The following is a 22,310-nucleotide window of genomic DNA, read 5'->3' on the forward strand; positions in this document are numbered from 1 at the left end:
CTGGGTTTAGTCTGTGGTTTAAACTTGGGTTTAGTTTGGGGCTGGGTTTAAATTGTGGTTTAACTTGGGGCTGGGTTTAAACGTTGGTTTAAACTTGGAGTTCATTTGGTGCTGGGTTTAAACTTTGGTTTAAGCTTGGGTTTAATTTGGGGCTGGGTTTAAACTTTGGTTTAAACTTGGAGTTCATTTGGTGCTGGGTTTAAACTTTGGTTTAGTTTGAGGCATGTTTTAAACTTGGGTTTAATCTGGGGCTGGGTTTAAACTTTGTTTTAAACTTGGGGTTCATTTGGTGCTGGGTTTAAACTTTGGTTTAAGCTTGGGTTTAATTTGGGGCTGGGTTTAAACTTTGGTTTAAACTTGGAGTGCATTTGGTGCTGGGTTTAAACTTTGGTTTAGTTTGAGGCATGTTTTAAACTTGGGTTTAATCTGGGGCTGGGTTTAAACTTTGGTTTAAACTTGGAGTTCATTTGGGGCTGGGTTTAAACTTTGGTTTAGTTTGAGGCATGTTTTAAACTTGGGTTTAACCTGGGGCTGGGTTTAAACTTTGTTTTAAACTTGGGTTTAATCTGGGGCTGGGTTTAAACTTTGGTTTAACCTTGGGTTTAATTTGGGGCTGGGTTTAAACTTGGGGTTCATTTGGTGCTGGGTTTAAACTTTGGTTTAGTTTGAGGCATGTTTTAAACTTGGGTTTAATCTGGGGCTGGGTTTAAACTTAGTTTTAAACTTGGGGTTCATTTGGTGCTGGGTTTAAACTTAGTTTTAAACTTGGGGTTCATTTGGTGCTGGGTTTAAACTTTGGTTTAAACTTGGGGTTCATTTGGGACTGGGTTTAAACTGGGTTTAAATTGGGTTTATGTAGGCCTGGCTTAAAGCTGAGGCTGTTTAGGGAAAACTCCTGTGGAATGTGCAGCTGCTCCCTGGAATGGTTTCAATCCCAAAGAGAAGGAAAATGGGAATTTTTTGGGAATGTGGGCAGGATTCTCCCAAAAATCTGGCCTTGAGTGTGTTTTGGAGGCCAAAAAATCTGGGAATTCCAAAGAAATTTGGGAATAACAGGGAGGAACAGGGACTAAAGTTGGTAATTTGGAGATTCCTGATTCCAGAGTTGATTTTTTTGGGAATAGGAGCGGAATAAACCTCGGGAAGCTGCCAGGTTTAGGTTTGGCTGCTAAAACCAGCTCTAGTTAATCCCAGCCTAGTTGAGGCACAGGCCTGACCTGTTCGGGAACGTTGACATTCCAAAGGTGTTGGAAAAGGCTTCATGCAAAGCACCTGGAATTCCCTCGGGAAAGGCTTTGGGCAGGAAAGCGCCTGGGGAATTTCTCTGGGAATTGTGGGAAATTCCTCCAGGAATTGTAGGAGTTCTTTCCGGGAATTGGGGGAATTTTCTGCAGGAATTGGGGGAATTTCCTCTGGGAATTGTGGGAACTTTTTCTGGGAATTTTCTTTGGGAAAAGACAAATAATCCTGCTGAATTCCATTAATTCCTAAAGGAATTAATTCCAGGCTTTTCCGAATATTTTGTGGCCCTGGGATCATCGGGAATTTGGGAAAAGAGGGATGAGAATGGGAATGAGAGGGATGGGAAGAGATTTCTTTTTCATTCTTTGGATTCCCATGATTTAATTCCCTCTGGAGTGAATCAGGATTAACACAAGGAATTAATTCCAGGCTTTTCCAGCCTTGAGATCATCGGGAATTTGGGAATGGATGGGATGGGAATGAGATTTCTCCTTCATCCCTTGGATTTCTGGGATTTTCTCCTGGAAAAACCCCTCTGGATTGGAAAAATCCCCATCAGGATTAACACAAGGAATTAATTCCAGGCTTTTCCAGCCCTGAGATCATCGGGAATTTGGGAAAATTCAGGAAAATTTGGGAAAAGTGGGCTGGGCTGTCCCTACTTGTGCTGTTTGGTTTCCGTTCCTTTCCCAACTTTTCCTGAGGATTTTTGGGATCAGCTCCACCTGGGAATGCCGCCAAGGGCAGGGAAGCTTTGCTAGAAATCCAGGGAAAAACCTTGGAGATGGAATCCAGTGGATTTCCAGGGATTTGATTCATTCCCGCTATTTTCCAGGCCATGTCCACAGCTGGAATTTCGGGAATTTTGGGATCATTGCTCCAGCTGGAGGAAAACTTCTCCTCCTGCCTGGCCCGGATTGACGCCCTCATCCTCAAACCTCTGCTCCAGGCAGGTAAATTCTGGGATTTTTTCCTCTGGAATTCCCACTGGGAATTGATCTGGGAAGGGATTTCTGGCTGGAATTCCAGCTGGGAAGAGAAAATGTTTTGTGGGAATGTTTTCCCTAAATTCGGGGATAGGGAGTGAGGCCAGGGTGTTTTTTTGGGATCAGTGTTTTCACCGGGATCAGCATTCCTGATCCAGGGAAATTCCTGGCCCTGATTTTCCTGGGAGGGGTTTTTCCAGGAATTCTTTCTGGTATGACTCCAAGGAAACTGGAAATGGTTCAGTGGGAAAAGGGTGGGAATTTTCCCTCTGGGGCAACGGGATGAGCGTCCAGAGAATTTGGGATAGTTTGTCCCATTCCAACAAGAACTGCTCCATGGCCTCCAAAAATTCCTGGAATTTCCCCTGTTTTTTCCATTTTTCCCATTGTTTTCCTTTCTATTTTCCCAAATCATTTAATTAATTCCTTCCAGCCAAAACAGCTCCGAAAATTCCTGGAATTTCCCATTTCCCAGAATTTCTCAACCACAAAATTCCACAAAATCCCTTGGGAATTCCTGCTTTCCCACAGCGTTTTCCTGATTTTTCCCTCCCAGAGCCGCAGGATCCAAAGGAAAAGGAAAACTTCCAGCTCTTGGTGCTCCTCAATGATCGCTTCCAAACCCTCTGGAATTTCACAGAGGAGAATTCCCGGATCCTGAGGGGGAAATCCCAGGTGGAAAATTCCGGTTGTATCCAGGATTTTTACATCCTTTGGAAAGGAGAACTTTTCCTCAGCCTCTACATCCAGTGAGCGCCGGAATATTCGGGGAAAAAAGGATCGGGTTGATCCCATTGGGAATATTGGGAAAAATTGGGATGAGAGCCCACAAAGGGAAAATATCCTTGGAGAATGGGTTAGGTGTGATTTTTCCAGGATTTTTTGGTTTTGGATCAGGATTGGAGATCCCAGCAGGAATGGAATTTTATGGAGAGCTGAAATTCCATAAAAATCTTCAATTTCGCATTTTTGCTTCTCCATGGAAGCGGCCAAAACTTTCCCAGTTTGGGATTTCCCAGTTTGGGATTTCCTGATTTGGGATTTTCCAGGTGGATAAGGTTTTGGATGATCCAAAGGAATTTTCTTGAGATTTTATTCCTGTTTCTTTTGGAATTAAACCTGGGTTTAATGTGGGATTTGCATGGGAAATGTGGGATTTTCTGGGAGAAAATGTGGGATTAGCTGGGAATTTTTTGGTACAGAAAATGCAGATCTTGGAAGAAAATCTTGGGAAATGGAAAAAGAAAATTCCAAGTTTTACTTGGAAAAATAAAGCACAGAGCTGGAGTGTGACAACTTCATTATTTCCATCCCAGAATTCCCAAATTTTCCCAATTCTAATGGGAATTCTGTGGTGAAGAGTCTGTGAATGAACAGCTTGGAGTAGGAAATTAATTTATAGAATTTCATTCCATAAAATCTGATGGAAACAGATCTCGGGATTTTCAGCACTTTTGCCTTATCCAAGTCTGCCAAAAAATCCTGGAATTAAGATTGGGAAAGAATTCCAAGATCCAATCCAACCTTTGATCTCAATCCATCAAACATCTGGGGCTACATTTTTCCAGAGGTGCTTTTATGGGATTAAGAGAACTTCCCAAAAAGTTGGGATCCATAAACTCATCCCGAATTTCCCTCTCGAACTTCTCCTTGGAATTTTTTTCCAGGTATTTCGTCACTTTCGCCAACTTTGTTGTGGTCCAGGGCTTTGAGCAGGCTGCCAAGAGCAAGAGGTCAGTGGGTGGAAAATCCTTGGGAATTTTGGGAATCCTTGGGATATGGGGACACCAGAGAATCACAGAATTCCAGAATGGTTCAGAAAATTCCCAAAAAATATCCTCTCCTTCCATCCCAGGCCAGCTCCCACTATCCCAGGTCGCTCCAAGCCCTTTCCAACCTTGGACAATTCCAGGATTGGATTTTCCTCTTTCCAAGCACCCCCAGCTCCTTCTGAAGTTGGAAACTTGGGATTTGGGGATTTAGAGAAAAGATGGAATTGGAGAAAGGAATCTGTCTGTGAATTCCCACTTATCCCAGATTTTTCTGGAAGCAGGAAATGAAAATGTGAATTTCTGAGAACATTCCTGATTTTTCCATGGCTCCTACTATCCCAGGTTGCCCCAAGCCCTGTCCCATTCCAGGATTGGATTTTCATCTTACCAACCACCCTGAGCTCCTTCTGCTGTTGGAAATGTAGGATTTGGGGATTTAGGGAAGGGGTGGGAATCTGGCTGGGAATTCCCACTAATCCCAGATTTTTATGGAAGCAACAACTGCAAACACGAAAGCATTCCTGGATTTTTCATGCCTTTCTCCATCCTTGCCACGTGGAAAGTTTGGAGAAGAGAAGAGCAGGAATTCTAGGATAATTAACGACCCTTTCTCATCATTCCCAATTTTCCAGCGAGGCCTGGAAGCTGCACAAGGCGGTGCTGAAGGAATTCCTGCGGGATTTCACCTCGGAGAGCTCCCTGGGGCTGGCCCTGCACTTGGCACTCCACAAACCCTTCCGGGAGCACATCCAGAGCTACCTGCGGCTCCTCCAGCAGCTCCAGGAGCAGCTCCAGGAGGTGGGAATTCCCTGGAATGCTCAGTGGATCTTCTTGATTGGTTTTGCGCGAAGATATATTCCCTAAAATTCAACCTGGATGTCCTTGGCTAAATATTCCTGCAAATCTAACCTGGAACTTGTTTAGTCCAGGATGGACGCGTTGTTGAATATTCCCAAAAATCCAACCTGGAACTCCTTTCCTAAATATTCCCAAAAATCCAGCCTGGGCCTTTTCTGATCCAGGATGGACATGTTGTTGAATATTCCCTAAAATCCAACCTGGAACTCCTTTCCTAAATATTCCCTAAAATTCAGCCTGGACCTTTTCTGATCCAGGAGGGACACGTTGCTAAATATTCCCTAAAATCCAACCTGGAACTCCTTTCCTAAATATTCCCTAAAATTCAGCCTGGAACTCCTTTCTTAAATATTCCCAAAAATCCATCCTGGAACTCCTTTCTTAAATATTCCCAAAAATCCAGCCTGGGCCTTTTCTGATCTAGGATGGACATGTTGCTAAATATTCCCAAAAATCCAGCCTGGAAATCCTTTCCTAAATATTCCCAAAAATCCAGCCTGGGCCTTTTCTGATCCAGGATGGACACGTTGCTAAATATTCCCTAAAATCCAACCTGGAACTCCTTTCTTAAATATTCCTAAAAATTCAGCCTGGAAATCCTTTCCTAAATATTCCTAAAAATCCAGCCTGGGCCTTTTCTGATCCAGGATGGATACGTTGCTAAATATTCCCTAAAATCCAACCTGGAACTCCTTTCCTAAATATTCCTTAAAATCCAACCTGGAACTCCTTTCCTAAATATTCCCAAAAATCCAGCCTGGACCTTTTCTGATCCAGGATGGACACGTTGCTAAATATTCCCAAAAATCCAACCTGGAAATCCTTTCCTAAATATTCCTAAAAATCCAGCCTGGACCTTCTCTGATCCAGGATGGATGCATTGCTAAATATTCCCAAAAATCCAACCTGGAACTCCTTTCTTAAATTTTCCCAAAAATCCAGCCTGGAAATCCTTTCCTAAATATTCCTAAAAATCCAGCCTAGGCCTTTTCTGATCCAGGACGGACACGTTGCTAAATATTCCCAAAAATCCAACCTGGAACTCCTTTCTTAAATATTCCTAAAAATCCAGCCTGGAAACCCTTTCCTAAATATTCCCAAAAATCCAGCCTGGACCTTTTCTGATCCAGGATGGACACGTTTCTAAATATTCCCAAATATCCAACCTGGAACTCCTTTCTTAAATATTCCCAAAAATCCAGCCTGGAAATCCTTTCCTAAATATTCCCAAAAATCCAGCCTGGACCTTCTTTGCTAAATATTCCCTAAAATCCAGCCTGGAGCTCCCTTATTCCCAGAGGGACACGATGCTGAATATTCCCAAATATCCTGCCTGGACATTAATAATATAAAATAAATAAATATTTAAATTTAATATTGAAATGGATAAATATTCCCTAAAATCCAGCCTGGACCTCCCTTGACCCAGATTTGCAGCGTTCCTGGAGTTTTCCTGTTTTTCCCAGGGGTCGGAGCGGGATGTGGTGGCCGCTGTGGCGCAGGAATTTGGGAAGTTGGAATCCTTCATTGGCCAGGTCCTGGATGAGGCCGGTGTCACCAAGGAGCTCTGGAAATCCTTGGGCTACAAATTCACCGTGAGTCCCGAGGGAACGGAACGGGAATCGGGAATTTGGTGTGCATTGGGAATTTGATAAGGATGAGGACTTTGGTATGGACTGGGAATTTGGTATGGATTGAGAATTTCACATGGATCGGGAATTTCACATGGATCAGGAACTGGTAGTGGATGGGGAATTTGATAAGGTTGAGGAATTTGGTATGGATTGGGAATTTGGTGTGGATGAGGCATTGGAAGTGGATGAGGCATTAGAAGTGGATGAGGAATTGGAAGTGGATGAGGCATTGGAAGTGGATCAGGAATTGGAAATAGATGGAGAATTTGATAAGAATGAAGAATTTGATATAGATTGGGAATTTGGTATGGGTCAGGAATTAGATATGGATCAGAAATTTGAAGTGGATTGGGAATTTGATGTGGGTCAGGATTTTGTTATGGATCGGGAATTTGATAAGGATGAGGAATTCTATATGGATCAGGAATTTGATATGGATCAGGAATTTGATATGGATGAAGAATTCAAAGTGCATTGGGAGTTTAATATGGATCAGCAATTTGGTATGGATTGGGAATTTGATAAGGATGAGGAATTTGATATCGGGAATTTAATTTGGATTGGGAATTTGAGGCTGGAATTCAATAGAGCAGAGCTGGGTGGAAGTGCTGGAGAAACTCCCTGGGGGTTTCAAAGCTGAGTTTGTGTCCCAAGTGTGTCACTGCCACTGGAACCCCGAGCCAGAGGGAATTTGGTATGGATCAGGAATTTGGTGTGGATCAGGAATTTGGTGTGGATCGGAAATTTGGTATGGATTGGGAATTTGGTATGGACTGGGAATTTGAGATTGAAGTTGACAGAGCAGAGTTGGGTGGAAGATGAATTTGTGTCCTAAGCGTGTCACTGTCACTGCAACCCTGAGCCAGCTGATCCCTGCAGGAATTCCTGCCTGGAATTCCATGTCCTTTCCCAATCCTGGTTTTTCCTGCTGCTCCAGGATGTGCTGTGTGTCCCCGAGAGGAGGCTCCTGGAGGACAGCAGGAATATTCCCATCGCTTCCGGCACCGCCCGCTCCGAGCGGCTCCTGCTCTTCGACGACGTCCTGGTGCTCATCCAGGTGAGTCCGGGATCCTCCACAGGGACTGGGATAAACGGACCTAAAATTCCAATGGAATGGCAGAAATGACAGGAATTTCCATAGGAATGGTGGTAAAATTCTAGTTCTCGGATGTTGAGCACACAGCAGAGTTTGGCTGTTGGGAAAAGTTGGGAAAACTTTGTCTCGGGTCCATCTGTGTGTGGTTGGCTCTGGAAAATAAAGGAAATTTAGGAAAGAGTAGAGGAGATCCACAGAACATTTTCCCAGGAAATGCGGATTATCCACCACCACAGGCACCTTTTGAGTGGTCCAAACCCTTTTCCACAGGGAATTTTGCCCCTTGGTTATCCCAAGGATGACATTCCATGAGCTCCCACACATTGGGATAAAAAGGATTTTCCATGTTTGTGCAACGGCTGCAGATGCTGGAGGGGTTTTGGGGCTATTTTGGGAATTTTGGGATGTGGGGATGTGTTCCTATGAGGGAATTCCAGCTTGGATTATGCTGGTGGCTGGGATGGGAAGAGGAGATCAGCAAATCCATGGAATTATCTCCATGTTCAACCCATGACTGCCATCTGTGTCTCCTCTGCTGCTGCTGAGCTTTATGGAGGTCTGGGAATTCCAACTCAATTGGGATTGACCTGGTTGGGAATTTTGGTCCCTTCCTTGTCTGTTCTCCCAAATCTGGAAAAACTCTGTGTAATTCCTTGGAAAACTCCATCCCTCCAGGCAGCAGCTCTGTGTGAACACCTGGATGTGAGGCAGGGAAAGGAGATGAGAAATTTAAATTTTCCTTTTATTCCAATCATTGGAGTTTGTTTTGTTTGGGTGCTGCTGATCCCAAAAGTGACTCCTTAAATTTGGGATTTCTGGGATATTTCTTGGAGTCCAAATCCTAAGTAAATCCTGGAATGGATTGAATGGAAAGGGAGCTCAAAGATGATCCATTCCCACCCTATTCCATGGTTCCCACCATCCCAGGTTGCTCCAAGCCTTGTCCAACCTTTCCATGGATACTTCCATGGATGGGCAACCACAAATCTCTGGGAATATCGGCTGGGATGATTTGGGAATGTTGCCATGTGATAGGGAAGGCATTCCTGTGGAGATCACGGTCATGTAGGAATGTTTTACTCCTGGATGTGGCCACGGAATTTTGGAAGAGCTTTAGGAGTGTTCAAACAAGAACTTCCCTCCTTTTCCGGTGGCGTTCCGTCTCCAAGATCTCCCAATGTGGGATGGATGGACCAGAATGTTGGGAATTTATGCTGCCACTCCAGTTCTCCATTCCATGGATATTTATGGATATTTCCAGCAATAACAGGACCATCTTTTCCCATTGTTTTCCAGGGAAACAGCTTCCAGAGTTTTGATCTGAAGTTGGTGTGGGTGGATGAAAACTGCGGAGAGAAATCGGCTCCAGGATTGTGAGTGAGAAATTCCCACTGGGAGTTAAAAAAATGGAATAAAAATGTTCAGGTCGATGGGAAAATGATCCAAAGCTTTGTCCCATCTCCTTTCTGAGCTGTGGGATTGGGATATGGATAATGGAGTCTCACCAGCTTGGAATCTGCTGCCAGATTGAAATCCCAGAATTTCTGAGGTTGGAAAAGCCCCCTGGGATCATCAAATCCAACCTGTGTCCCATCCCTACCTTGTTCCCAGCCCAGAATTCCTTGGACACCTCCAGGGATGGGCACTCCAAACCTCCGTGGGCAATTCCAATGCCTGACCACATTTTCCATGAAAAAATTCCTGCTGATGTCCAACCTGACCTTCCCCTGGCACAACCTGTGGCTGTTCCCTCTCATCCCATTCTTTGCCAATGAATCCCAAAATTATTTAATCCAGCCCTGGAGAACTTGAGATCTTTCCAGAAAAACCACCTGGGAAAGCACCAGGATCTCCAGGAGGGGAATGGGAAGAGCTGATGGATTGGGAATTGTGTTTTCCATCCTTTTATTCCCCTCCCAGGTACAGCCTACGCATCACAACCCCGGAAGAGACGTTCGTCCTCTCCACCAAGGACCCTCAGATGAAGGTCAGGCTTTGGGATTTTCCCATCTCTATTATTTAAAACAGGATAATAATTCTAGTGAGGGTGGGTTGGGATTTTTTGGCTCCTTTAAAAAAAAAATCCTGGATTAGATGGCAGGAGGTGGCTCAGAGTTGATGGCTGGTGAGGAATGTTGGTGGGCACCCATCGGTTTCTTGCTGCTTGTCCTGAAGTTTCTCTTGCAAATCAACTTGAAAGTTATATTTCTTTTTTTTTTTAATATCCAAGTGGAATTTTCCCTTGTTTTTTAACATCCAAGTGGAAATTCCTCCCTCACAGCTGTTGTGCCTTGCTGCAGTATCCAACTTCCAGGAGAACCCCTGTGGAAGCTGCAGATGGGCTTTGATGGGAACCCACAAGTTCCTGGCTGCTTTCCTGAAGTTGTCTCCGGTCGCTTTCCCTGGGATCCGCGCTCATTCCCTGTTTTCCGTGCCCGCAGGCCGTGTGGCGGTGGAAGCTGGCGCAGGCCGTGCGGCAGGCGCTGAACGGGAAGCGCGATTTCCCCCTCTGGGGCCGCAGCGGGGAGGACAGCGAGGCCCCGTCCCGCCGCTTCTTCACCTACGTCTTCCGCATGGAGGGGCGGCTCCGCGGGGCCACCTACGAGGGCGAGTGGCTCTGGGGGAAGCCCCATGGCAAGTAAGGAACATTCCGGGCCCTTTTTCCAAGTGGGAATAAGGTTGGAAGTGGTGGTTGGGCATTTCCGTGAAAGATCTCCAAGGTCAACCCAAACATCTCCAGGTCACTCAAGAAGAGGCTGCTCCTTTTCTGGGTGGGCTCAGGGGAGACACCCATGAGGGCGAGTGGCTCTGGGAAGGAACATTTTAGGCCTCTTTTCCAAGTGGGAATAAGGTTGGAAGTGCTGGGACATTTAGAGTTTTGCTTAGAGTTTCACTGAAGGTTGGGAATGATCTCCAAAGTCAACCCAAACATCTCCAGGTCACTCATCTGCTCCTTTTCTGGGTGGGCTCAGGGGAGACACCCATGAGGGCGAGTGGCTCTGGGAAGGAACCTTTTAGGCCTCTTTTCCAAGTGGGAATAAGGTTGGAAGTGTTGGGACATTTAGAGTTTTGCTTAGAGTTTCTCTGAAGGTTGGGAATGATCTCCAAAGTCAACCCAAACTTCTCCAGGTCACTCAACCACATCATGAAGGGGCTGCTGCTCCTTTGCTGGGCAGGTTCAGAGGGGCCACCCATGAGGGCAAGTTGCTCTGGGGGAAGCCCCATGGCAAGTAAGGAACCTTCTGGCCCTGTTTTCCGAGTGGGAATAAGGTTGGAAGTGGTGGTTGGGCTTTTCCATGAAAGATCTCCAAGGTCAACCCAAACTTCTCCAGGTCAACTCAACCACATCATGAAGAGGCTGCTCCTTTTCTGGGCAGGCTCAGGGGGGACACCCATGAGGGCAAGTTGCTCTTGGAAGGAACCTTTTAGGCCTCTTTTCCAAATGGGAATAAGGTTGGAAGTGCTTGGAGTTTCCATGAAGGTTGGGAAAGATCTCCAAGGTCAATCCAAACATCTGCAGGTCAACTCAACCACATCATGAAGGGGCTGCTGCTCCTTTTCTGGGCCACCCATGAGGGCAAGTGGCTCTCAGGGAAGTCCCATGGCAAGAAAGGAACCTTCTGGGCCCTTTTTCCAAGTGGGAATAAGTTTGGCAGTGGTGGCTCGGAGTTTCCGTGAAGGTTGGGAAAGATCTCGTAGGTCACGCAACCACCTCACCAAGGGTCTGCTCCTTTTTTGGGCACTTCCAGGGTGGGGATAAGGTCAGAATTTCATTCTTAATGAGGTTGTGGATGTGAATCCAGGCTTGGCTCTCTGATTCCTGCCTCACTCATTCCCAGAGGGAATTCTGGCCTTGAGGGCAGGATTAGAAAAGCCTGAGTCCTAAAACTTGGCATTTATTGTGGATGTCTCATAGTTTAAGGATTAAATCCTAAAGGCAGCCCCAAAAACGTGGTGTTGGACACCCTGAAGATGCTGCATGAGCTGCTGCCTCTGCTTAGAATTTCGGCTTGGGCTAAAATCAAGATCTCAGCCTGGGGTGTGAAAATCTCACCCTCACAATGAGGAAAATCCCTGATAAAAACCCTTTGTGGGGAATTTTATTTATATTTATTTTATTTTATTCTCTGCTATCGGAATCTCTTTGGACTTTATCCAAATTTGAAACATCCAAACTTTTACCCCAGGAATTAAGAAAAGCTTAATTAAGAAAATTAAGCTTAGTTAAGAAAATCCAAAAGGAGCTAAATGGGAACATTTGGGAAATGTTCAATAAATCCAAGTTTAAGTGAGGGAATGTCTGCAAATCAAAGATCCCAACCAAAACTTTTTGGACATAGGATAGAGAACGCTCTGTTTTTTTTGGGAAGAACCCTGGAATATGACCAAGCTCCTCAGCCACCAAAACATTGGGAAATTTTATTTTCCGTGAGTTTTACCCAGTTTGCTTTGGAAGCAAAATGGACTGAGAGAGACTCAGTTTGAGAGAGCTCTAAAATAATGAAAGAATCCAGAATATAAATGGCTTGGAAGGGATTTGAATCCAGTTCCAACCCCAAATACAAAACTGAATCCTGAATATTCTGTGGAAGAGATTGTGCTGTGTCCTGGAACAGCATCAAAGGAGCTTCTAGGGCAGGAGACTTTTGGATCATCCCCCCCTTCACTCCCTCAAAACCATCTCCGGGTTTTTACCCTCTCCTGCATTAGGGCTGGAAAATTTGGATTAATCCAAACCTCTCCTGCCCATGGAGTGACTAGGGTGAGGCATCCCAGGAAATTTCTGGCAGAATTCAGGGACTTCAGGTGTTCAATTCCTTGGATTTGAGTTCCCTTCTCACTCAAATCCCACTTGGATATGAGTTCCCAGAGGAACTCCTGGGATTCATCTGTTGTGATTTTGTTGCCGGAAGGTTCTGGAGCAGCATCCCGGCCTTGGTGGCTGCTCTGGGATTTCTGAGGGAGGAAAAGGTGAGCAGAGCTGTGGGACTGGGAATTTGGGCTCTTTGGCAACAACATTGGCGTTGTCCACTGGCTTCCAGAGTGTCCTGGAATTCCACAGTTCTCCAGTGGCTGTCCTGGAATTTCGGGTGACCTGGGCTGGGGTAAGGCCAGACTCCCACTCAGATGTGGCTTAAACATCCTCATGCCTGGAGCAGACTTGGAATTATGGAATATCTTGAGTGGGAACTGCTCACAGGGATCAAGTCTTGCACAGATCCCAACAATCCCACTATGTCCAAACTCCTGGAGCAGCTTTGGGAATGTGCCCATTCCTCAGGGAATGTTCAGTGCCCGACACGCTCTGGGGGAAGAACTTTTCCCTAAAATCCAACCTAAACCCGGCCCAGCTCCAGCTGTTCCCTCATCCCCTTTGGCTGATCCCCTTTTCCATTACGACCCACAAAGCCAAAGGAGATTTGAATGAAAATTAAAATATTGGAATGTCAAACACGTCCGACCAATCCTCTGGAAAACCTGGAGAAGAGCCAGTCTCGTGGAGGTGTTTGAAACAACAACCTCGGTGAAAGTCAAACAACCTCGTCACGGTTTTGGTGTTGCACCATCTCCTGGCAAACCGACCCAGAGGAGGTTTGGATTAAATGTTGGGAAAGAATTCCTGGCTGGGAGGGTGGGGAGGGGCTGGGATGGAATTCCCAGAGAAGCTGTGGCTGCCCCTGGATCCATGGAAGTGCCAAGGCCAGGCTGGACACTTGGAGCACCCTGGGATAGTGGGAAGTGTCCTTGGCATGGGGTTGGAACAGGATGTTCTTGAAGATACCATGAACCCCAAAAATTCCATGATTCCATGGATTGCAGTTGTTCCAGTTGGGGTTTTGAGGCAAAGCAGACGAGCGCAGCATCAGCACAGAGGGAAAATATCCCAACATTCCCTGAGGCCTCCAGCTCCAAAAAGAGCTCAGAACTCCCAAAATCCCTGGTACTGCCTCAGCCTCATTCCCAGCTTTTATTCCATGCTCAAGATCCATTTAAACTCAACTTGGGAAGGAATTCCTGGCTGGGAGGGTGGGGAAGGGCTGGGATGGAATTCCCAGAGCAGCTGTGGCTGCCCCTGGATCCCTGGAAGTGCCCAAGGCCAGGTTGGACATTTGAAGCACCCTGGGACAGTGGGAGGTGTCCCTGCCCGTGGGATGAGATGATCTTTCAGGTCCTTCCAACCCAAAGCATTCCAGGATTTTGTAATTCCATTGTGTCCAGCTGGGGAATGTGAATGTGCAGGGACTCGATTTTCTGGGATGAGGCTGGAATTAAAGGTGTCAATGGGTGTGGGTGGAGTGGAATTCCATGAGGGAGGGAAATCGCTCCAGAGCCGGGCACGGCCAGGCAGGAATTTCACCAGCATTGCCCATTCCCGGCTCTCCTTGCTGTGGGATCCCCTCCTGGAATCGCTTTTCCAGCCCCCACAAATCATGGGATGAACAATCCCTTGGGAATGGTTTTCCTCTCTGTTTTCCCAGTGGTTTTCCCAGCGGCTGAGCTGCTGGAATTCCAGGCTGTGGTGTCAGCGTGTCCACGGGGATGAGCCAGGCTGGAACTCCAATTGGATTAATCCCTGTAATTAATTCAGGATCAGGTGCAAGGTCCTAAAGGCATGAGGCAGCACCTCCACAAAATACTTTTGGGATTAGGGAATGGAATCAATTGTTCTCACTTGTGCCAGAGCAGGAAAACATTATGGGATTAAATCCTCCTGCTGAAAACCAAGGCCTGGAGGTGCCTTTTGTGTCTCTGTTCTCTGAGGATTTTTTTTGGGTGTTTGCCATAAAATCTGGGAATGGTTTGGGTCAGAAAGAACTTTGGGAATGATCCAATTCCAACCCCATGCCATGAACACCTTCCACTGGACTCGAAGCTCCATCTAAACTGGCCTATATATTTAGGCCGAGCTTTAGTAGGTGCTGCTCCATCTGGGAATGTCGTGATGTCTCTTGTGAGAGAATTCCTTGGATTCCAGGGGGACGCTGAAGTGGCGGGATGGACGCAACCACGTCGGGGATTTCCAGGAGGGCCTGGAGCACGGGTAAGCCTTGGGAAACGGGATATTCCCTGCTCTGAAAATAAACTGGAATGGTTCCTGCCGGATGTTGGAGCCTGGAGAGAGGGGACTGACTGTGACTGACCCCAGGGGCTGGAATCTGATCCCAAAATCTGTGGGAATTTAGTCCTAGGAAGTATCTTCAAGTTATTTTTAGATCCCTTTAAAACGTCACTTAAATGAGTTTTTCCTCACGATTTAAGAAACCAATCTGTGAAATTCAAATATTATTTATCTCAATTTTATTGGAAGTAGGACTTTAGGATTCCTCATTTTTCCAAATGTGGGGGGGAAATATGTCCCAAACACTTTGTGTTGGGAATCGCAGAATATTTTACTCAGCCCCTAAATCAGGTAAGGAGGAAAGAGGGGGAAAACCAGCACCGAAACAAACTCTGGAGAAGGAACAATGAGGATCTGGGAGTGCAGCTCCCAAAGGGATGAGTTTTCCTTTGGAAAAAGTCCAGTGGCACCAGGGAAAAGTGTCCCAGGTATGGCAGATCCAAGCACATAAAGATTGGAAATCTGGACAATCCTTGGATTTTAAACATGAGCTACAATGGAGTTGCTGTTTTCAGTGCAGACATTTCCATCCAGCTGGAACATGATCCCAGATCCCCAAATCCATGAGAATTTATTCCTAGGAAGAGTCTTAAAGTAATTTTTAGATCCTTTTATAAACCTCACTTAAATGAAGAGTTTTACAGAAAAAAAAACAATCCCATGAAATTCAAATTGGTTTTAAAACTTCAACCAATACAACGGAGTCACTGTTTTCCGTGCTGACCTTTTCCACGCAGACATTCCATCCAGTTGGAATGTGATCCCAGATCCCCAAGTCCATGGGAATTTATTCACAGAAAGCGTCTTAAGGTTGTTTTTAGGTCTCTTTAAAACCTTATTTAAATGAGAAGCTTTTTACAGAAAAAAAAAAAATCAATCCCATGAAGTTTAAATTGGTTTTTGAAGTTCATCCACTGCAATGGAGTCACCTTTTTCCACGTTGACCTTTTCCATGTTGACCTTTTCCATGGTGATTTTTCCACGCCGACCTTTTCCATGGTGATTTTTCCACGCTGATCTTTTCATGGTGATTTTTCCATGGTGATTTTTCCACGCTGACCTTTTCCCTGTGCCCCCGCTAGGTTCGGGATCTGCCTGGTCCCGCGGCGCTCCGAGGACCGCTACGACTGCTACAAGTGCCACTGGTACCAGGGCAAGATGAGGGGCTATGGAATCTGTGAGTAAGTAAAATCCAGGATGGATTCCAGGGGAAAAAGGGGTTCCGGGGATTTAAAGGGGGAAATGTTCCCTGAAATCTTTGGAGCCTGGTCTGGAAATGCTGTGTGGGCATTTAAAATTCCAGAATTGTTTGGGAGCTTAAGGATGAGCCCATTCCATGGGTAGGGACACCTCCCATTGTCCCAGGGTGCTCCAACCTTTCCTTGGACATTCCAGGGATCCAGGGGCAGCCACAGCTGCTCTGGGAATTCCACCCCAGACAGGAATTCCCAATTCCCAATCTCCCATCCATCCCTGCCCTCTGGCAGTGGGAGCCATTCCCTATGTCCTGTCCCTCCATCGCTTGTCCCCAGTCCCTCTCCAGCTCTCCTGGAGCTCCTTCAGGCCATGGAAGGGGCTCTGAGATTTCCCTGGAATTTTCTCCTCTGAAGTCACCCCCAGCTCCTGCTCATCCCTGTCCTTGATTTCTCCACACCAAGTGGGACAGACCCAACATTCCACCCGGGATCGGCCTTTGGGATGGGCCTGTCCTCCAGCCTGGATGTTCTGCTCCTTCGTTCAGCTCGGAGCTGCTCTTCCAATCCAGGCCAGGGCTGGTGCCACCACAAAGAGCTGGATCCAAGCCTGGCCTCCTCCTATGGATTCCATTTCCCAGCCTGGATTCACCAGAGCTTCCTCTGCCCAGGCTGGTGAGAGGTCAAGGCCTGAGTGACCTCTCCCAGGATAATTCCAAGCCCATGTGTTGAGTCCTTGGATAATTTGGGAAGCTCTGGAATGTCTGCTTTGGGTGATGCACATTCCCAACAGCAAACAAGGATCCAATTCGATGCTGTTGGAAAAATCTTTGGAATATTTTGAGATGGATGAGCCTGATCTCTTCGCTTCCCTGGTTTTCTACTCCAGGAGTAGCTGTCAAATATTCCCAGGCTGGAATTCCATCCCTCTTCCTGCAGGTATGGGAATGACCTGGTCTACAAGGGCTACTTCAAGGACAACGTGCGCCAAGGGTTTGGGATCCTGGAGAACTTTTCCGCTGAGCATCCCTTCAAATACACGGGACAGTGGGAAAATGACAGAAAGAACGGATACGGAGTCTGGGAAGACAAGGAGAGGTAATGATGGGATGGATCTGAGGTGTGGGACAGCTTTGGGCTTGGTGGGATAAATCCTGGAGGTTTGGGATGGATCTGGGGGGATGTAAGGCTTGAGTTCCTTGGAAAACATTCCCGGCGTTCAGTTTGTGTGGGACAACCAGTCCGGAATGTTATGTCAGGAAAAACCACCCTGAGCGGGACAAATCCGATGGATTTAGAGCTGGGAAAATGGGAAAATCCATCACTTGGGTTTTCCTTGCATTCCAGAGGGGAGAGGTACATCGGGATGTGGTTGGATGACCACAGACATGGAGAAGGAATCGTGGTGACCCAATCAGGGCTCTGCTACCAGAGGACATTCCATGCGGACAAAATGGTGGTGAGTCCAAGATTTCCATGGAATCTGCAAATCCCTGGGATGGGGAATTCACCGCTGAGGGCGAGATCGAGGTTTCATTCCCAAATTCATCCTGGAGGACAAAGAGGGTTGGAGATCAGGGAAAGGTTCTGCTCTCAGAGGGTGCTTGGGATGGACATTCCCAAGGGAATGGGCACATTCCAAAGGCTGCCAGAGCTCCAGGAATGTTTGGAAAACTCTCCAGGAAAGGGTGGGATTGTTGGAATGTCTGTGCAAGGCCAGGGGTTGGATTTGGATCCTTGTGGGCCCTTCAGGATATTCCATGATTTTCCTCTAATCGTGGTTTGGAAGAACAAAATCTTGGATAAGTCTTGTTTCTTCTCCCCTTCCAGAGGGATTGATGGGATATTGGGAAGGAATTCCTGGATTGGAAGGGTTGGGATGGAATTCCCAGAGATTTGTGGCAGCCCCTGCATCCCTGGAAGTATCCAAGACCAGGTTGGAGCACCCTGGGAGATCCCTGCCCATGGATCCTGAAGATCCCATCCAGCCCAAACTTTTCCAAGAATTCTATAACATTCCATCTTTCCCGGGAATCACAAAATCCTTACTTTTCCAGTGGGAATTCATCCGTCCAGTTCATGGAATTGGGAATTTGGCGGGGAATGCAAAGGGAATTGGCATTGGAATAAAAACATTCTTAAAAAAAAAAAAACCTTAAAAAAAATCCATCCTTAAAATAAAACCAACAACCTCATTCCCGCTTCCCAAATTAGGGAAAAATAGGGGTTTTTTTGGGTTTATGAGACATTTTTGGTTGGAATTTTGGGATAATTTTTTTTCTTTTTTTTTTATTTTTATTGGGATTTATGGGACATTCTTGGTTGAAGTTCTGGGATAATTTTTTTTTCTTTTTTTGGATTTTTATTGGGTTTTATTGCACATTTTTAATAGTTGCTGTTTTCTTGGAATCATTTCCCAAAGAATTCCCTAAAATATCCCAGGATTGGGAACACCACAAGTTTGACTCTGTGACAATCCTTGGTGGCTTTTTGTGGATTTTTGTTCCTTTTTTTGGAAAATCCATTAAATAATTTTGTTTTTCCAAGTTTCCTGACCTCCTGCTCCATGAGTTTTCCCTGGAGCTTCTCCCAAACGTTGAGAGGAAATGTTTGGCTTAAAAAAAAAAAAAAATCTTGGAATGTAAATCCCATAAATCTTTCTGGGATGAATTGGACCAGGTGGAAAGTTCATTCCATAAATTCCTGACTTTTCCTTTCATCCCAAGGGTTCGGGAATTCTGCTCCTGGAAGATGACTCCGTCTACGAAGGGAACTTCACGGAAGATCTGACATTTGTTGGAAAGGTGGGAATTTTCTTCCTGGAAATTCCCATGGATTCATCTCCCAGGTTCATCCCTTCCTGCTCCATTTCCTCAGCTTCCTAAAAAAACCCATTTTCTGAATTTCTGGAATATTTAGCGCAGAAGGAAAGCTGCAGATTTTGGGAATTTTGGGAATAATTTGGGATTTTCATGTTTTATGGTTTGGGTTTTTTTGGTTGAGTTTTTGGGATTTATTTAGAGGTTTTATGGGACATATTTGGTTGAGGTTTTGGGGTTTTTTTGGTCAGGTTTTTATTGGGTTTTATGGGTTATTGTTGGGTTTTCATTGAGTTTTACAGGACATTTTTTATGGATTTTTTTGGGGTTTTATGGGACATTTTTGTTTGTGTGTTTGAGGTGTTTATTGGATCTTATGGAATATTTTTGGGTGAGATTTTGGGATTTATTCTTTTTTTTTGGGGTTTTTTATTGGGGAGATATTTTTGATGGAGTTTTTTGAAATTTTTCTCTTTTTTGGGTTTTTTTATTGGGTTTTATGGGACATTTTTGTTGAGTTTTTTGGGGTGTTTTTGTTGGGTTTTTATTGGGTTTTATGGAACATTTTTGGTTGAGTTATTTGGCTTTTTGTTGGGTTTTATGGGACATTTTTGGTTTAATTTTTGGGGTTTTTTTGTTGGGTTTTTATTAGATTTTATGGGACACATTTGGTTGAGCTTTTGGGTTTTTTATATTGGAATTTTAGAGACATTTTTGATGGAGTTTTTTGGTGGTTTTTTGTTGGATTTTTATTGGGTTTTATAGGAAATTTTTAGTTGAATTTTTAGGATTTTTTTTTATTGGGTTTTACGGGACATTTTTGGTTGAGCTTTTGGGGTTTTTTTGTTCAGTTTTTATTGGCTTTTATGGGACATTTTTGATGGAGTTTTTGGGTTTTTATCTTTTTTTTTTTGGTTTTTATTGTGTTTTACAGGACATTTTTGGTTGAATTTTTGTGGTTTTTTGGTTGGGTTTTTACTGGGTTTTATGGAACATTTTTGGTTGAGGTTTTTTTTTTTTGTTGGGGTTTTATGGGACATTTTTGGTTTAGCTTTTGGGGTTTTTTTGTGCAGTTTTTATTGGCTTTTATGGGACATTTTTGATGGTGTTTTTTTGGTTTTTCTCTTTTTTTTGTTTTTATTGTGTTTTACAGGACATTTTTGGTTGAATTTTTGTGGGTTTTGGTTGGGTTTTTACTGGGTTTTATGGAACATTTTTGGTTGAGGTTTTTTTTTTTTTTTTTTGGGGTTTTATGGGACATTTTTGGTTGAGCTTTTGGGTTTTTTTTTGTTCAGTTTTTATTGGCTTTTATGGGACATTTTTGATGGAGTTTTTTGGGTTTTTCTCTTCTTTTTTTTGGGTTTTTATTGTGTTTTACAGGACATTTTTGGTTGAATTTTGGTGGTTTTTGGTTGGGTTTTTACTGGGTTTTATGGAACATTTTTGGTTGAGGTTTTTTTTTTATTGGGTTTTATGGGACATTTTTGGTTGAGCTTTTGGGTTTTTTTTTTTCAGCTTTTATTGGCTTTTATGGGACATTTTTGATGGAGTTTTTTGAGTTTTTATCTTCTTCTTTTGGGGGTTTTTATTGTGTTTTACAGGACATTTTTGGTTGAATTTTTGTGGTTTTTGGTTGGGTTTTTACTGGGTTTTATGGAACATTTTTGGTTGAGGTTTTTTTTTTTGTTGGGGTTTTATGGGACATTTTTGGTTGAGCATTTTCGGGTTTTTTTTCTTTTTTTGACTGTTTTTATCAAGTTCTTTTGGGGTTTTTTTTTGGCTGTGACTTGAAATCCTTTTTTATGTTGAAACCAAAACCATTCTGGGATTTGGGGCCTCAGGAAATGATGCAGAACCCGGAGCTGCCGCCACCGAGGCAGCGGAAATTTGGGATTTCGCAATCCGGGCCCTGCCCTGCCACGTCCCAAATTTTGCGGTTGGATTCCGACAGAAATTCCTGCTCTAAAATATTGAGATAATCCCCAGGATTTATAAAAAGGAATTTTCCAGAAATATGGGATGAGCCTGGCAGGAATTCAGGGAGATGGCGCAATTAACGCTCGTTAATTAACGCTAACGAAGAATTTGTCATCACCGCCCTCCTCCAAGGACATTCCATGTGGAGAAAAGGTGGTGGTGAATCCAAGATTTCCTTGGAATCTGGGAATCCCCGGGAGATGGAAAGTCTGGGAATCCCTGGAAAATCTCCGGGATGGATTTTGAGGGATTGATTCCAGTGCTGGGATATTTTCCCTCCAAAATTCCTGTCTGGATTTCATGGAAATCCAGGGAAATCTGGGATTTAGCTGCAGCTGGAATGTGCTTCCTGCTTTTCTGGCTGGAATTCCAAGGCAGATTTGGGATATTGATTTGGGTTTCTGGCTGGAATTCCAAGGCAGATTTGGGATATTGATTTGGGTTTCATTTTTGGGATTTTAATAGTTAAGAGAGAATTGAGTAATGGGGAGTGGAATAATAATTCAGAATTTAATTATAAATAGAGAATTTATATAATCGTTGAGAATTTAGTTATAAATAGAGAATTGAATAGGAAAGAATTTTAAATGAAATAATTAATAATAGAGACTTTAATAATAGACAATTTATAGAATAAAAAAAAATTCAATAATAAAGAATTTAATAGTAAATTTAATTATAAATAGAGAATTTAATAAATAAAGTATTTAAAATCTAAAAATTTACAGAATTCTATAATAGACAATTTTTATAGTAGAGAATTTAATAATACAGAATTTATAGAACACATTGAGTTTAATAATAAATAGAGAATTCAGTAATAATGTGGTTAATAATATTGAATTATTTTATTAAATTCATAATAGGCAATTTAATAACAGGTAATGTAATACTAAAAAGATTATTTAATAATATAAAATTTATATAATTAATAAAACATGCAATAATAGAGAATATAATAATTAGAGAATTCAGTAACAAATAGAGAATTTAATAACAAATTAAAATTTAAACACGTTTAAAGAAAATAAAATTATTAATAATTGAGAATTGAATAGAGAATTGATGTCAAGAAATTGAAGTAAAGAATTTTATTTATAATTAAAAATAATGATATTTATAATTCTAATTTAATTCTTAATCCCAGATTTTTTCCAAAGGGAAAACCATCCAGAATTTAATACTAAAAAAGTAATTTAATAATAGAGATTTTGATAAAAAAGAATTTGACAACCATCAATAATTGAATACAGAATTGATATAGAGAAATTGGAATAAGTAATTTTTAAAACTTATAAAATTAATAATTCCATGTTTTTCCACAGGGAAGCCTATCGAGAATTTAATAATAAATATGGAATTTAATAATAGAAAATCTAATAACAATAGAGACTTCAGCACCAAAGAATTTAATAATAATCAAGTAGTGAATAAAGAATTGATATAGAAAAATTGAAGTAATTTTTAAAATTAAAAATTAATACATTTTAGATTTTTAAATTTAATTTATAATTCCAGATTTTTCTGCAGAGAAGGCTCTTTGGAATTTAATAATAAAAAGGGAATTTAATAATAAATAGAGAATTTAATAATAAAAAGGGAATTTAATGATA

General features: G+C 43.3%; 1 protein-coding gene across 4 annotated transcripts in view; it reads left to right on the forward strand.

Moving 5' to 3' along the window:
* The window catches only part of ALS2CL (ALS2 C-terminal like), a 49,065-nt gene that overhangs the window by 9,519 nt on the left and 17,236 nt on the right, over positions 1-22,310 (forward strand). For 2 of the 4 annotated variants that reach the window (XM_041714292.2, XM_072925237.1), the window contains 14 exons: positions 2,078-2,195; positions 2,785-2,977; positions 3,896-3,961; positions 4,633-4,798; positions 6,325-6,453; positions 7,430-7,549; positions 8,885-8,961; positions 9,509-9,575; positions 10,030-10,226; positions 14,565-14,630; positions 15,791-15,889; positions 16,841-16,999; positions 17,249-17,360; positions 18,628-18,705. In XM_041714292.2, the coding sequence (XP_041570226.2) occupies positions 2,078-2,195; positions 2,785-2,977; positions 3,896-3,961; positions 4,633-4,798; positions 6,325-6,453; positions 7,430-7,549; positions 8,885-8,961; positions 9,509-9,575; positions 10,030-10,226; positions 14,565-14,630; positions 15,791-15,889; positions 16,841-16,999; positions 17,249-17,360; positions 18,628-18,705 (1,647 nt within the window). The remainder of the gene's footprint in view (positions 1-2,077; positions 2,196-2,784; positions 2,978-3,895; positions 3,962-4,632; positions 4,799-6,324; positions 6,454-7,429; positions 7,550-8,884; positions 8,962-9,508; positions 9,576-10,029; positions 10,227-14,564; positions 14,631-15,790; positions 15,890-16,840; positions 17,000-17,248; positions 17,361-18,627; positions 18,706-22,310) is intronic. The other 2 variants (XM_072925236.1, XM_072925238.1) reach the window with 2 other exon arrangements.

Source organism: Taeniopygia guttata, chromosome 2, assembly GCF_048771995.1.
Source record: "Taeniopygia guttata chromosome 2, bTaeGut7.mat, whole genome shotgun sequence".
In the NCBI taxonomy this organism is placed as follows: Eukaryota; Metazoa; Chordata; class Aves; order Passeriformes; family Estrildidae; genus Taeniopygia; species Taeniopygia guttata.